Genomic DNA, 15,740 nt, shown 5'->3' on the forward strand with positions numbered 1-15,740 from the left:
TGCCATAAAAGTTGTCTGAGCCAGGTAATGGTGGTCTAATATATTCCCTTTTTAAAATAAATATAATTATTTTTCACTTTTCTTCTACACTACTAACTTTTTTGTTATGTTAGGCCCGGGCAGCTCCCCAAACACTGCCACTGGGTTGTTCGGTGCCGCCTGCTGTACACCACAACTGGTGCAGACAGCACTAATGGCTACGTCTGAATGGGATTTTTTCAATTTTTTACTGTTTTAAGATAGCCAGCACATTCCTTACAACATATGGGCCATCTTCAAACAATAAAGAATGAGAAATAATTAAATACTAAAAAAAAAATCATTGCATGTGCATGCATGGATGGCTATGTTTGAATGGCTTTTGACCTAGGGTAAGCAAAATTATTCCACGATGACCAACTGTGTGTGTGCATGCCTGTACACTGGCAGCCATCTTGGAATCATTTTCACCATAAGTTTAACATAACAAACCAAAATCATTCCAAAAACACGGCTCATGTGTGTTTATCCATACGCACAGGTGGCCAGGAATGTTTTTCCAGTACTTTATCATGCTTTACTTTTACAAGTTGCCTGACAAGCTTCCAATGTATCAACCATCTTGAAAATGTAAAAACACAATAGTCTTGAAAACAAAACACATAATGAAAGCTGCCCGCGCATCCATGCATAAGAAGTCATCTTTGGATGCTTTTGAAATACTTAACTGTTAACCAGTGGCCACTGGCATTGGGATAAAGACAAAACCTTCTGGCTTTGAAAATGCTTGTTTTGCATGTACACCTTCACAAACTTAGCAATATCAGAACCTCTGCTTTAGGTGCAAAGTCCATGATGACGGTGAGTTACATAAAAGCAGTAAAACTCAGTGTGGCCTTTGAGACAATCTTGCTCAACAGAATGGGAACATTCATTCATAACCGGTAATGGTGTATCAGTCTTAGTGTGCCCACCAAGAGTTCACCGGACAGGCCAGACCAAGAGGAAGAAAGTTAAGTGAGGAATACATGTCTGCAGAAGATTGCATTACTGATCAGTAATACATGCTATTTGTTATACATGTGCATAGTACATTTAAAAAAACGTCCCATTGGGTGCAATACATAATTGACGACATGACATCTTCACTACGAACTATTGGTTTTGGAACGCACCAAAGCATGTTCTAAATATTATATAAACCTGGAACTGTACGAAATCAAGCAGCTCTTCCTTGCAGTTCACTATGACCAGGAAGATGCAGTCGAAGTGAGTTGTGGTTCCAAGCATCACCGGAAGTATTGGAAGCAACCTCAGATGGAGCTGCTGCAGGTATCTGATTAAGCAGACAAGGTCTAGGGCCCATGTTAAGAGAGACCGCCCTCCCCCCCTCTCCTGTAGCACCCTTCCATCTCAGAGGTGCAGTCCTTTGGATTAAACTGCAGACGGTGCCAATCATCGAGTCAACAGGGCTTTGATTCTGTGGCCCATGGGCACCTGCCAGCTCTGGTCATGTAAACAAACGAAGCAGGGTGACTTTAAGAGGTACATGGCATGTATTTTGGACGTCTGAGCTGCACTGACATCAGTTTTTATTTACTATGAACATATTAAACTATTACTTACTCTGGTATCTTTCCTCTATGCAACATTATTGTATAAGTACAGGCTGCAAAATGACATTATCTAAAATCTAGGGCTGTTCTAAAGCACAAAGTTGCAGCCCTCCCTCCACTGCTCTTTGCTCATCACAGCTTTGTTTTTCCATGCGTAAATTCTTTCATTACAAACCTCAAAAGCAACAGAATCCAAATAACTGGGATTTACAGACTTCTACAGTTCTTTCCAGACTTCGGAGGGTAACTTGACCCAGCTTGGTTATTACACGCACGGCTAAGAAAATAAACCCCGGCACCAAAATCAGCTACTCACTTACAACGCGTCTTGGTCCCCATATGGTGTCAGAAGGTAGAGAAGTCAAGTCTCCGTAGACGAGCAGTAGTTTAAACAAACAGACGGCCCCCTGGCAGCCGAGCTAGTGTAAATCTCCTCTGTTGGCTCACCACATGTGTGCTGGGCTTCACCCACACACAACACGCGGGTCTCAGGTTCCTGGGATCCCACACGACGCGAGGTCAAGTGAGAGGAGTGGAGATGTACACAACCAGAGCCTCCTCGCCGCTCTGAGGAGCAGGCAGCAGACACATGCGCTATGTGGGCGCTGCTTGAATCCCAGCAGCCCTGCCAAAGGTTTCCTTGTAAAAAGTAAGGCTCTTAGAGTCCAAGGAAGGGTCAGCTTTATGACTTCCAGTTTATACTTGCGTGGTTTCCGGCAAAAGAACGCTTTGTGAACTGTGAGGCTGCATGGTAGGATCATTCACTTGCAACTGAACGCAAATTGAGACATTGTGCAATCAACATTTTTTGGGACACAGGTTCCCCAGAGGTTCACACGCCTACCTTCAGCGTTCAGGGTGATGAGCGTCACGTTGCTGCCAATGCTCTGACTTCCCGACTGACCGCCGGTGGAATGAGTGTCGCTGGCCTCAGATCCACTATCGCAGTCTTCGTTGTGGCTGTCGTCTGGTCCCGGGACCTTCACCACTATGGTATTCCGCCTGCGGCCAGGCAACGTACCACTGAAAAGAATTGATAAGCGGTTCAATTTTTACCAATACCAAAATATAGGTACATGCTCTGCAGTCGGGCTGCAGCAAAAACAAAGTCAGGTAACAGAGACAACAGACCTAGACCATACAGAAGCGTCTTTATTGCTGCATTCTCGTCTGTCTCAAGTGTAGTTTGGCTCTCTTATGGAGTGTGTGCAGGCATTAGAGACAAGTAGGGTCTTACAGACCCACAATGAACCTAAGACAAGCTGCTTTTATTACTACTTTCCCTCAGTTCCAGCTCATGATGTATTGAGTCGATTCAGCTATCTCAACTGCTTATTTCATGATGTGAATGTGGTCAGAACTTTTTTCAGAACCTTTCGACCGTGGAGAAAGTAGAGGCATGGTCTAAGGTTTAGTGCCATGGAGTTTAAGTTCAGCTCTACCTACATTTCTTATCTGAATGGCTTGGTGCAGCAAATCGTTGCAATGATCAATGTGAACAGCAACATGGTCTCTACTGCCTCCATCTGTAGAGATACATGCACCCAGTACACACAGAAGCATGTACTGAACAGCTGGGTATGTACTCACTGCACAGAGAACATACACATAGCACTGCGGATTCTTACTTTTCCATTCAGATTTTCTTGGTTGTCTGTTCCTGCTCGCTCTTCGAGAAGTAAGCCTACTATGCACTGTATAACGCCATCTTTGGTCTTTATTCAGTATCTACCCTTGGAAGTATCAGAAAGCTGCTCAGTGGGTTTGCATTGGTTTAATGCGGTCTCCTGCACTATAAAGGTTCACGTTTCTAACTGTGGTATCCAAACGCCAGCCATGCTAAAGCTTCCTTTCTGCTTCCTTTCGTAGTATATGATGGTATGGTGTCGACAGCAATGTACACCCAGAGGAATTGTGAATTAATGTGTCCCCTGGCTGGCTTTCATTGCACTTTCAGGCTACTGTGGCAGCAAAGCTTTACCAACGTCTTCACCAGCAAGACTTGGAGATTCTGCTTCAGTTCCTCTGCCTTCTCAGCTGTACAGTGCGTTGCTGCTTTCCGGCTAGATTTACATTGTAGAAATAGCACAAACATGCATGTGTACATACATCCAGCACTACTATCCCCCTCTCGAGTCTAATCAAAACATTTTTGTACATGAACCTACTGTTTCTCATATGCTCCTTCTTCAAGGCTGCCTCATTATGTGCCAGCACTGAAGTAGCAGAGTTAATTTACCAGGGCTTGGCTTTGCCCACACCCACATCCTTCTAACCATACTCTCTGGAAAAACAGACCTGTATGAGTACTTCTGTACATCTCATGATCCACACTCCTCTTCCATACTTGGGCTCATGCTTACCTTTTTAGAACCTCAAAGTACTCTTTGATAGGATAACTAATTCTACGGTCCACCCTTGCATCTCCTCAAGCACATACCCTCAGGGTTGACCTGTCCAGAAACAACCAGGCTCCACATTTACGCCCCAATTCTTCTATCACCCTAGGACCGACAATGAACTTCACGAGTTCTACTGAGGTGGTCATCCTGCATGCTTACCTCCTCCATGGTTTTTGCTGCTGACTTTCCCTTACCGTCCTGAAGGATTTATGATGCAACTTGTTACTACCTTATAGGATATATAAAAACCCCACACGGTTAGGATGCTGAGTGAGGTACAGAAAATGCGAGAATGGTGTATGACAGCATGTGGTGGTGGGAGCTAATTGTTATTTGCAGTTAGTGGAGTAGATTTGACTGTCTGGGTGCAAGTATGTGTGGTGTTCTGTGGATCAGTGCTTATGCAAGCCTATGCAGAAAATTGGTTTAGGGTGGGTTGTGTGGGTGATTGTTCAGGCTGTGTGTGTCAGGGTTTAAGAGTAGTATGTTAGAATAGTGTTTGAAAGGTTAGGTTGGTAGGTGCCTTAAGGTACTAATATGCTGAGTAAGATGGTGTATTTGTGGACTATTGTAGCATGTGCGAGGTGAAAATGGTGCTGTTGGGTAGCACCAAGTAGAACTTTAGGGTGGGATGTATCATCTGAAAGGCTGTACAGTACTTCTGGAATGGGCGCAGAGAGAGTCTAGTAGTTGCTTTGGCCATGGTGTGATCCACAGTATTTATATATTCAGTTAGTAATTTGCAGTGGTTCTGTGTTCCCTTGCCTTCTGGGAGAGACAGTGATGGATGGTGACATGTTAGGGTACAGAGTGAGTGCAGCGTTGGTGAGGATTCAGGCACAAGTCCGGTCAGTAGAGTTTGTTCAGGTTGTGGCGAGCGAGGAAGCGGATACTTCATCGTTTTGTGTTTCAGAAAAGAGAATGATGCAGTGTTTTGACTTGTAAAGACCTGACACTTTTGTTAACGGCCTATCAATAAAGACTCTTGTAATATGGATAAAGAAGTCATCATCTATACCAGAGCGTGTCATATGTCATTCTTACCAAAACCGCTCCTTGAGATCCAGCAGACACATCTTCTATATCTGTAAACTGCTCACCAATGTTTGTAGTGCCCCATCATCATTTGTGTGCATGCTGCTAGAGAGGCACAGATGTAAATAAGCCCACAACTTCTCGCTGCCTACAGGTTGGTGGGTGGCAGGCAAGTCTTTGCTTCCAATCTATTGTGCTGGCAGCTGCCCTTTGCACAACTCTCGCCTTATGTGAGTGTATCTTTAAACCCAATGGATGTGTGCCAGAAGAGGGGCCCAGACTGAGGGGAGTGTGGGGAAGACAGAGTGTGTGTGTGCGTGAGAGAGAGAGAGTGCTTGAAAGTGGCCCACAGTGTTATTAAGAAAGAATGGTCATGTGCAGAGTGTGGCTGAAGGTGTGCCTGGAGCATCCTGATTCTGGAATGTACTTGAGGTGCATAAATGGTGAATAAGCGGTATATGAAGAACTGAGCGTTGTCTGGGGTACATGATGAGCAGCGTGAGAGAGTACAGTGGAGTGGACGAGTACATTCCGAGACAAACCACCCAAACAATTGATAGATTTCAGGAGCTCATGAATTAGTAAGAATACTAAACATGTCCCCCGCTGCAATAACATAAAAGGTAGATGAGCTGCGCTGTAACATTTGTTCATGATACCACACTGCTAAGTTTGCCAGAATCACGAGGAATCAATGATTACAGCATAGACTGAAAAGCAGAAATGGCTTCTCTAAAATAAGAACACTGTCGTAAGCCCCTCCAAATGCCAAAGCAAGTGCCACAGCAATGCCCCTGCGAAAGGACACATGTATAAAACCACATGGAAGGTATACTAGCATTTTTTCAAAGTATGGTTTTGAAAAGCAATTTGGGCCATGGTGTTAGAAAATATGTACAACCTTGCTCAAACGTGTTGGCATGCCTGTGGTGTGCACTATTCCAGGGAATAAATCCAGAGACAAGCTACACAGATACCAAGGGAAACACACAGCACTTGGAGATGCATTTGAGCATGGAAATCCTCCTTTTGGTTGGCACTGTGGAAATAGAAAGCTATAGATCAGTCCAGCCTATTTCAAAGCTCTATTGGAAGCCCGTGTGGCAGTGGATCAATGGTAGCGGGCACTAACTTTTAATAGAGATCCATGCTTGTAAGGGGAGAGTCACTCTCCCCCCTTTTCAAGACTACAGCTACAGATCCAGTGCCCCTGCTTCACGCAAAAATCAGTCTGACCTAACAATCCATACCCCTACAGAAAAACATCTGCATGGTCCTCTTTTTATCTCCTACTGCTCACTAAAGAGAGTTGGATGACACTGTGACACCAGTCTCCTCATCCGAGCTGAAACCTGGCTCACCCAAACCTCGGCTAACCCTTTCCTATGACACAAATCTCCCATCATCTGGTCAGACTTAAAAGAAAAACCCGGGTAGGTGTCGGCCTGGAGCAAAGAAACAAATTTACTGTACACATAAACCATCTACGCGAGAAGTATATCGATATATCTGGTTGCAGGAATTATGTTTATCCATCAGGATTATTAAACTTAAAAAGTATCTGTTTCTATAACCCGAAACAGACCTCTTCATCAATCAACGCAAATCCCAGGTAATAATATTGAGCTATGCGATTTCATTTAAGCTCAAGGCTCTTTGCCTGTGGAAAAAGGATCTGCATTACATAACTTCTTCCAACATGCCCAACATGTTGCGGTCTCATTCTTCATCCAGACACTTAAGGTCAGCCGCCCAAAACTGCCTCATATTTCACTCGCCAAGGTACAAATAAACACTTGGATAGCAGATCACTCTATGCTCCTTCTGCCTTCTCATTTCACACTGTCTTAACACAATACCTCCTCATTTGGTCACTTTGTTCTGTGCAACTACTTCTCCACAACATGCCCGATGATCAGCAAATTCACAAGGGAGGTAATGCCCATAAGGTAGTGCCCATGAGAAGTACCAGGTCCATCTAGTTAAAAAATCGCTCACAGCTCCTCATCACTCTGAATACTCAATCATATCCCCTCGACTGATTTTCTGTGACTTCTTCACTCATAGAATACACAATGAATCAACAGAACATGTCTACTTGGTTAAGTGACCAACCAGGGTACGTGTTTCTAGCACTAAACCTTGCAGTTAGTTAAATAAGGATGTTCGTGCAATGTATTGGTACCTGTTCACTCTAACTAGCTGAATCCTAATACCGTTAGTCACCAAGTGTTGTGATGTTCTACACCTTAGGCCAACTGTCAGCCTGACCGCTTCTGGCCTCCTGCCATACAATGTTTACATCTGCTATTTGCCTCATTTGCAGATATTCACCTGACTTCAAATGTTCCCCTATGATCCTGTCCCATCCAGGCTCCCAAACCTTTAAAACCTACAGAACCTGGCAACTGTAAGTAGAACAAAAACTTGAGCAGCCGTCAAAACATCTCCAAAATAAGATATAGATATTGTGAGAAGTTGGCCTGGCATATGCTGGTCACTAGTTATAGTGGCCACCTTGCACCAGTCCAATTCGACTGTTTTATGGTAGATAGGTTTAAGACAACCTTTTAAAGAAAGCTATCCTAGTGGTAGCTGTGGAGAGCAGCCTTCAGGCTAAATCTCTGAGGAATGTAAAGCAGCTTGTTTTACCTTATAATCTTTTGAATTACCAAATGAAAGGACACCACACAGGTATCTATATCAAATATATATGTATTTATTACTAGACACACTCTACTAATCTCTTTATGAGATTAGAAGTCAAGGACATTCACAAATATCAACGTTTCACAATAAGTTAAGCACAAATATGGCTGGGGCCCTAGGGGCGTACCAGACCATACACTAAAAAAGAGGTTTAGGAAAGTCGACTTGCAAGGGGACAAGGCCTAGGGCCTGTAGAATCGTTGGGCTTCACTAATCCACCCAAGGCAGGTAAGTAAAAGACCCACGGGAGACGCGTGCAGTGTGAGAACACAGCCACGGGTTCCCTATTGATTTCAAAGGAGCAAGTCGTGGTTGGATTTTTAAGGTTCTAGGGTACTTCGAGGAAGTCTACAAGCAAGCCACTTACAAGGTAAGTAATTCGAGGTACAACACACACTAGGAGTGCACGAGTTACCTCACCCAGGGAAGCCGGGTGCATAGGTGTGTTTTGGTGTCGGGTCGCGTTTCTATGGAAGCCGATGAAGATTTGCTGCTTGCAAAGACTGAAGAAGTGTCTGGTGGAATCCAAGGCTGGATTCAAGATGATGACCTGAAAGCAGAAGGGACAGTGTTCACAGTCACTTGCCAGTGACCCGGGGCTAGGAAGATGGATGCCCACGGAAGTCGGGTGATTTCAGGTGATCAAGGGTGTTTTGACTCTTCGCTCACGAGGTCCAGGAGGCATCAACGATGACCAGCAGCTGGATTCAGAGTGTCCCACGACGTCTGCAGCTTACTGAGGTGTCGGCAACCGGATTGGAGCCAACAAGCCTTGGCAACAGCAAGTCTCGTGGAAAGTGAATAAAGTCAGCGGTGCAGACCAGCAAGGTCTGAGGGACTCACCCAGCGAGGGTGAGTGAGGGCAGGCCTGGAGCAACCAGGAGAACCCTTTGGTTCGATAAGAAAGTCTTCAGGGGACCCACAAGCCAACAGGCAAGGGATCACGAAGACGCCTCGTGAGGAAATGCTTTACAGGAGCCCACGGTCACTCGGGATGGGGTAGGCCTCTAATTTTCGGTGCACAACCCGCTGGAGGCTTGGGACACAAATGGTCCAATGCACAAGTTCTTAGAACGTCGTGAAGGGGTTGCACTCGCAATAGTGCACGGTACCCAGGTATTGCTGTTCCTCGTCACTCGTGGGGTCCACTCGCCACAGCTTTGCTGGGGACTCACAATGGCTGTCGAGAAGTCAGGAAATCCACTTCCGGGGCTGCAGGGACTTCGGACTCCAGCTGGAGCGGGAAAGTTTGCGACCGTGGATTAAGGTTTTTGGTGCCTGCCAAGCAGGGGAGTCACTCCTTGACTCCAAGGGAGATTCTTCTGTCTTCCAACGGTAGTGGAACATCGAAGGGCCAGGATTCTTATTGTAAAGCATCGTCCAGGGATATCTAACTTGCAATGGCAAGGTTTCCCTATCTTATACTAAAGGTAGGGGAGGGACTATCTCTATGACCACTCCTCTGGGAGGGTCAGGGTAGTGGGTGGTTACACCCACTTCCCTTTGTCCAGTTTCGCGCCAGAGCAGGGAAAGGTAGCCCCTGAACCGGTTTGAGCTGGCATATGCACAGAGGAGCCTGCTGCTCCCCCAGTGCAGGACTTCAAAGCACTTTAGGAGTGCACCCACCCAGCTCCAATACACTAAATCCTGTCCGGAAGGTGGTGACACCTCCCTGTGACAGGATGCCTATTGTTGGGCCTCCTCCACTGCGAGTTTCGGTCAGCAGCAGGAAGGCAGCCCAGTGTCTGTGCTGGTGTCATCCATTTTGTGATGCCAGGGCCCTTTCAGATTTCTACCGTGTTACCACAGTAGGTACATGTCGTCCCCTCTAGAAGGGTGGGATCATACTCTCACACCAGTTACTGGTGTGGGGGTATGATTCCAAGTTGTTTGACAACAAACACGACATGTTTTGATGCAGTCATTCCAAAGTTAGCATTTACCGGGAGGTTATAATGCACTTAAGAGTATATGGTTTAACCGCATTCACAAACAGCCACAGAGAATAGACTCTGCCAGCAGCAGAGGGGTCCTGCTCATGCAGAGGCACCCCCTCACATTGTAAACCAAGCACCCTGCCCTCAGGATTGATAGGGCCTGCCTTAGGGGTGACTGATAGGCTTATATGTATGTGTATGGTGAGATATAGGGAACCTATACCTCAGTGAGGAGTGCTAACACTACCTCACCCAGGCTGCAGTAGCAGGCCTGTGGTGTCAGATTTAGTCTGCTTCCCAGGGGTGGCATAATACATGCTTCAGCCCCTGGTAGGCCTGTTAAGTACCTATGCCCTTGGTACCTAGGGTACCATATACTAGGGGCTCATAAGGCACCACAGTATCAAATCACTAGTGCATCTAATATGCACTTCAAGTTGTTTAGCGAGAACAGAGAGACTGGGGCCCTGATTAGCAGGGACCCAGCCAGACTATAGCCAGAAACCAGTGTTAACATCAGAAAAAAGTGGGGGCAATATAAGTGCAGATCCTACTCTCCTACAGATATTCTTACCATTTTGGGCTCCACTGCAATCTCAAAGGCTAATCTAACAAGGCGCAAGACACTGTGAACCCTCAGCCTTCCTAAAATGATAGTTTGTTGTTAGGGGGCTGCTTCCCCTTCAACAACAAAATATGCCTTCAGTTGAATATGCTAGTTTAATGATAAGAGTGTCCCTGTGGACAAGAAAGTAAATAAAATAACAAGATGAGTTTTTTGTGAAAAGTGGGTAAGATCTTAATCAAATATTTGAAACCAAAGAAAGAAACTCAACTACTTTCTTTTTATGCTTGCAGGATAAAGTGGGCATGGAGCAAATAAATTGGCAGAAACCTAAATTTTCCAAAAAGCATGACATTCTCTCAGGCTGCTGGGCAAGGGAGGTGTCAAGGAAGTAACTTGTGGGGATGCACTGCTGCTAGAATGTCTTTCCGGAAAGCAAAGATATATAATTACAGCTCATTAACAGTATGGGTACCAATGCCTCACTAACTTTTTTTAAAGAAAGCATGAAAAGCACTGGAGGTTCCAACAACTGCATGTCAGGTGTTGCTGAACACAAGTGAACATGTAATCTTCGAGTGAATACTAACTACAAAGTGAAGAATGTACAACCTTCTTTCAATCATGCAAAATAAAAAAAGTAGTAAAGTTCAAACAAAGGTTTAGTTTCTCAAAGATAATATTACTTATAATTAAAACTACAGCTGATAAGATAGCATAAATTTGGGATACAACAAATATATATAGATATATATAGATACATACATTTAAAAAAAGCAGAGAACTCTGGGTAGTTTCCAAATTTAGGAGGCGATCAGCTCCTGTGTGTAGAGCACCCTACGGCATGGATGGCACTGTGCTAACCCTATGCTTAAAAACTTTGCTAGTAAAACATATATTTGAGGTGAGCAGATTCAGTGTCACTGGTGACATCTCCACCTAAACTTGGGAACTACCCAGAATTCTCAGCTTCTTTTTTGCATAATTTATGCAGCACTCTAAGCCGGAAAGGGTATTGTTTTGACTAGTACTGGGTGCTTCCTTGTGTCTGGACAAAGCTAAACCTCTCTGAAGAGCTATAATGGTAGCAAAATCAGTGTCAGGGGTTGCTTTTGTTCATTCCAGGTTGGCTTGGATGGTATTGTACCAACCCTAAGCTGTAATACTGTGCCTGGAGTGATAAAAGGCTTTTGTCATTTTACAGCTCAGCGTGAATGGCACTGTGCTAAGCCTATGCTGAAAAACTTTGCTAGAAAAACAGACATTTGAGGTGAGCAGATTCAGAGTGTCACTGGTGTTTTAGGGTGCTCTATACTGGAGCTGTTCTCCACCTAAACTTGGGACCTACCCAGAGTTCTCTGCTTCTTTTTGCATAATTTATGAGACACTCTAAGCCTGAAAGAGTACTGTTTTGACTTATAGTGGCTGCTCCCTTGTGTCTGGACAAAGCTAAACCTCTATAAAGAGCTATAATGATAGCACAAAACATGCCAGGGGTTGCTTTTGTTCATTCTAGGTTGGCTTGGATGGTATTGTACCAATCCTAAACTGTAATACTGTGCCTGGAGTGATGAAAGGGTTTTATCATTTTACAGCTCAGCGTGGATGGCACTGCGCTAATCCTATGCTTAAAAACTTTGCTAGCAAAACAGACATTTGAGGTGAGCAGATTCAGAGTGTCACTGGTGTTAAAGGCTGCTCTATACACAAGCTGCTCTCCACCTAAACTAGGGAAGTACCCATAGTTCTTTGCTTCTTTTTTGCATAATTTACGTACCACTCTAAGCCTTAAAGGGTATTGTTATGAAAAAATGTATATATTTATATTAATTCTCTCTCTCTCTCTTTCTCTCACTCTCCACTCCATTCATGCATGCATGCATTAGTCTGCTCAAATGTCTTTCAGATGTTACTTCTACACACAAAAGCATACAGCATTTGGCAAGCCCACTTCGGCCATTGCCTCTGTTCACTGAGAACTGTGAGTGACAAATTTTTCGTTTGCGCTTGTGCAAATCTGCTTAAAAAGTAGTCCAAATCGGTGCCAGAGGTGGGTGTAACAATTTTGCTTTAAATTTCATGTTCCCATTTAAGTTATTTTGAGATGGGTCATTTTTTTACTTTACTTTAGTTTTTTAACATATGCATGCCAGCATTTTTACTTTTTATTAATATGCATATGTTTTAAAAAAAGAAATCATTATTTAGGATAGCAAGTGCATACAAGGACAGTTTTACTGCACTATGAGGACAGCTGTGCAATTCATATCTTTTCTTTTTTCCTGGTCTGCCTTATCTGTATATCCTGAGTGTTACCAACATATCAGAGACCAAATGAAGGTGCTCTGCAACGCTATTCTTCCCACAGAATAGTAAATGGCTCTGCTAGGAATGGGGACACCCACAAAGGGCCCATGCCCATACTGGAAAAAGGCTAATGTCTCCACACCAGGTTACTGGCAAACCAATGGTTGTTGTCAGTATTTGAGGTACTGTTGTGTTTACCTGCACCTTTGAGTCTATCCATTTTAAGCGGAAATCTGTTAATTTCTCAATAACTGGAGCACTTAAGTTTCCAATGATTGTTTTCTGTGCTTCTGTGTTAACTGCTGCATGTTTGGCTATCCAAGTGATCCGTGAATTTTGTCGCCCACGGGGACAAGTAGTGTTTCTATTATGCTATGACACAGAACACCCAAGCTTCCCTTATCCTTGCAGGAGGTCTTTGTGAAGCACGTCAGGGGTCATATAGCAGTTTCATCCTTGTCTAGTTTTTGGACTGGAACACACATCCAGGCCATGCTCTTCCCAGCAACATAACCCAGTTAGGCACGTATCACTGTTGTGTACAAAGCAACATCTTTTCTGCCTTGCAACAGCCTCATATTACTGTAAATATTCGGTTTTGACCAACCGATACACATCTACAACCAACAAGCTTCTGCAGCACCCCTGTACCTCTAGGTTGGAAAGTTTGTGAAAAAGCCAGTCAACATGCTCTCTGCTGTGGCTGAGTGGGGAAGCCCAATTCGGAAGGTGGCATACCAGATTTGGTCCTAGTATTGTGCAAATGACTACCGTTTCAGAAGAGTCTCTTGAAGCAAGTACTTTATACTTTTCTTGAGTTCAAGAAGAAGCGCTGCGGCATCAATTTAAAGTATAGGTAGTACTACGATAGATACAGGACCAGTGCCTAGTTGACTGAGACCTATATGGAGAACTACGTGGAGGGCTGGCTCAAAGTGAGAGACTGCCCAGGATACGGTAGACCTAAAGATCACCTGACATGGAAAGACATCTAAACTAAAGGATTAACACTATCGCAAAACAAAAGATATAGAAGAGCAACAGTATCTGCCTAGTGAGCCTGCTTCCCTGAACTGCTTTCAGTAACTTGCTCTCAACACCAGCCCTCCAAGGCAGTGTGCCTGAGACAGGGTAGCAATTAGAAGTGTAGCTTAGAAAAGAAATGTGTAGCACCTTTTGAGCTCCTGCAACTTATAGTCAAAACTCTAGCAGTGCCTTCCAGTGTATCGGCCAAAGTAGTTTGGGGGGTATACATGTTCGCATATCTCGGAGCACCCACACATTGGAAAATCTAGACCATGACTTCCTGTTTTGAAAGGTAGGACCCAGACGTTTTCTGATAATCCTTGGGTGCCAACAATTGGCACTACCCTTTTCCTCAGAACCACTAGTAACCTGGTACCCTTATATTGCCAACTAGAGATCTGTATTTTTTGGTTTGGGTTAATTTCCGGTTTTGGGAGGTGGATTTTGGATCTTGGTTTTTTAGAAAAATGCAGGAGGGTCTCAAACCTGCTGAGCTGTTAGCTTCAATATCCTTTCTTAGGTCTCGCCTGGCGTTAGCAGCGCATGTGCTGCCCTCGCCTTGCGAGGGCTTCTTGGAATCAATACGAATTCAAAAGCTTTCAGAGGCGGACTTGAAGCCCCGCCCATCTTCTTCATTCGTTGGCGTCATCCTCCATGCAAAACGCTGGCTCACAATTGAATAGGAGGCTTCTTAGTCCCTCCTGGCTACCACCTTGTCCACTTTTAGCCCCGCCCACCGGGACTGGATGTATTACTTGCGACGTTACACGTTCGGCATTGTATACTCGGTAAGCACTACTTTATTTTACACTGTCCTTTGTCCCTTGTAGGCACACACCGGCTACTCCCTCGTCTCGTCCCGAGCCTCCCGCCTCCTGTCACAGTCACGTTGGAGCGTATAGTGAAAGATGTGCCACGCACACAAGTTGTTTAAATAATGCGTATTGTCACTGCACCTGTATGCACAGTCCAGGAAATGCTTGCTTTGTCTTAGACGACAGTGGCTTTGTGCGTTCTCGCTCGGTTCACGTCTGTGCTGATTGTAAGACTCCGTGGTCACCCGGCATGGCATTTACACAGTGTCCTTTAAAAGTGGGTAAGCACTCTTAATTTACTTTCAGCACAATCCGTTTTGAGTGCGGTCCGCCTCGGGCACGCTTCTTTATTTATTTTGCCTAGTCTGCGGTTGTTTATCTATTCAACTATTTTCTCACACAAGCGGACCACAGGACGGCCCTTCCTGAAATAGGAACCCGTTCAGCCGCGGTGAGTTTCAGAAGTTTGAAAACTTTCTTGGCCATGCAAAAATAAGCTCACACGGATTGTCACAGTAGCGCGCTCCTTTGTGGGGACGGGGAGGCAGATGCGATTGTGCTACATGACTGTGCATGTTCTAGCAAGCCGTCTCCCCTCCTCTCCCGTCCTGACTTGCTCCTGCTTCCCACACCACTCCCACGTCGAGGCTGCAGGCTGTTTGCATTTCCAGCACCGCCCGTCTCGGCCGCAGTTGTTTATTTATTTAAATATTTTCTCACACAAGCAGACCACAGGGCGGTCCTTCCTGGAATAGGAACCCGTTCAGCTGCAGTGAGTTTTAGAAGTTTGGAAACTTTCTTGGCCATGCAAAAATAAGCCCACACGGATTGTCACAGCAGCGCGCTCCTTTGTGGGGATGGGGAGGCAGATGCGATTGTGCTCCTTTGTGGGGACGGGGAGGCAGAAGCGATTGTGCTCCATGAGTGCATATTCTAGCAAGCGGTCTCCCCTCTTCTCTCGTCCTGACTTGCTCCTGCTTCCCACACCACTCCCACGTTGAGGCTGCAGTCTGTTTTTATTTTCAGCGCCGTCCGCCTCGGCCGCGCTTGTTTATTTATTTAAATATTTTCTCACACAAGCTGGAAGGGTGCTAATGGGGGACCAGCTCACCCAAGGGTGGTGCCCGCTTGACTTGCTGCTTTGCCAATAACAGCGCTTTACATGAGCACCAGTTACATAACCCAAGGACGCATTTATTTTTTGGTAGGCACTGAGAGATTAAGTCATTTGTTCAGAATCACAGGATCTTCAGTTGTGCTTAATTTGAAAAAATATTAAGCGCCAGGGCTCTTGTGAGGAGGCCGCTGCAGCTCCTCTCCCGTCCTGACTTGCTTCTGCTTCCCACACC

The 15,740-nt window shown here is 45.0% G+C and overlaps 1 protein-coding gene across 4 annotated transcripts in view; it reads right to left on the reverse strand.

Annotated features, from left to right (window-relative positions):
* BANP (BTG3 associated nuclear protein) overlaps positions 1 to 15,740 on the reverse strand; it is a 973,724-nt gene that overhangs the window by 724,179 nt on the left and 233,805 nt on the right. For all 4 annotated transcript variants that reach the window (XM_085637629.1, XM_085637628.1, XM_085637630.1 and 1 more), the window contains one exon: positions 2,440 to 2,618. In XM_085637629.1, coding sequence (XP_085493755.1) covers positions 2,440 to 2,618 — 179 coding nt within the window. The remainder of the gene's footprint in view (positions 1 to 2,439; positions 2,619 to 15,740) is intronic.

Source organism: Triturus cristatus, chromosome 12 (genome assembly GCF_964204655.1).
Source record: "Triturus cristatus chromosome 12, aTriCri1.1, whole genome shotgun sequence".
In the NCBI taxonomy this organism is placed as follows: domain Eukaryota; kingdom Metazoa; phylum Chordata; class Amphibia; order Caudata; family Salamandridae; genus Triturus; species Triturus cristatus.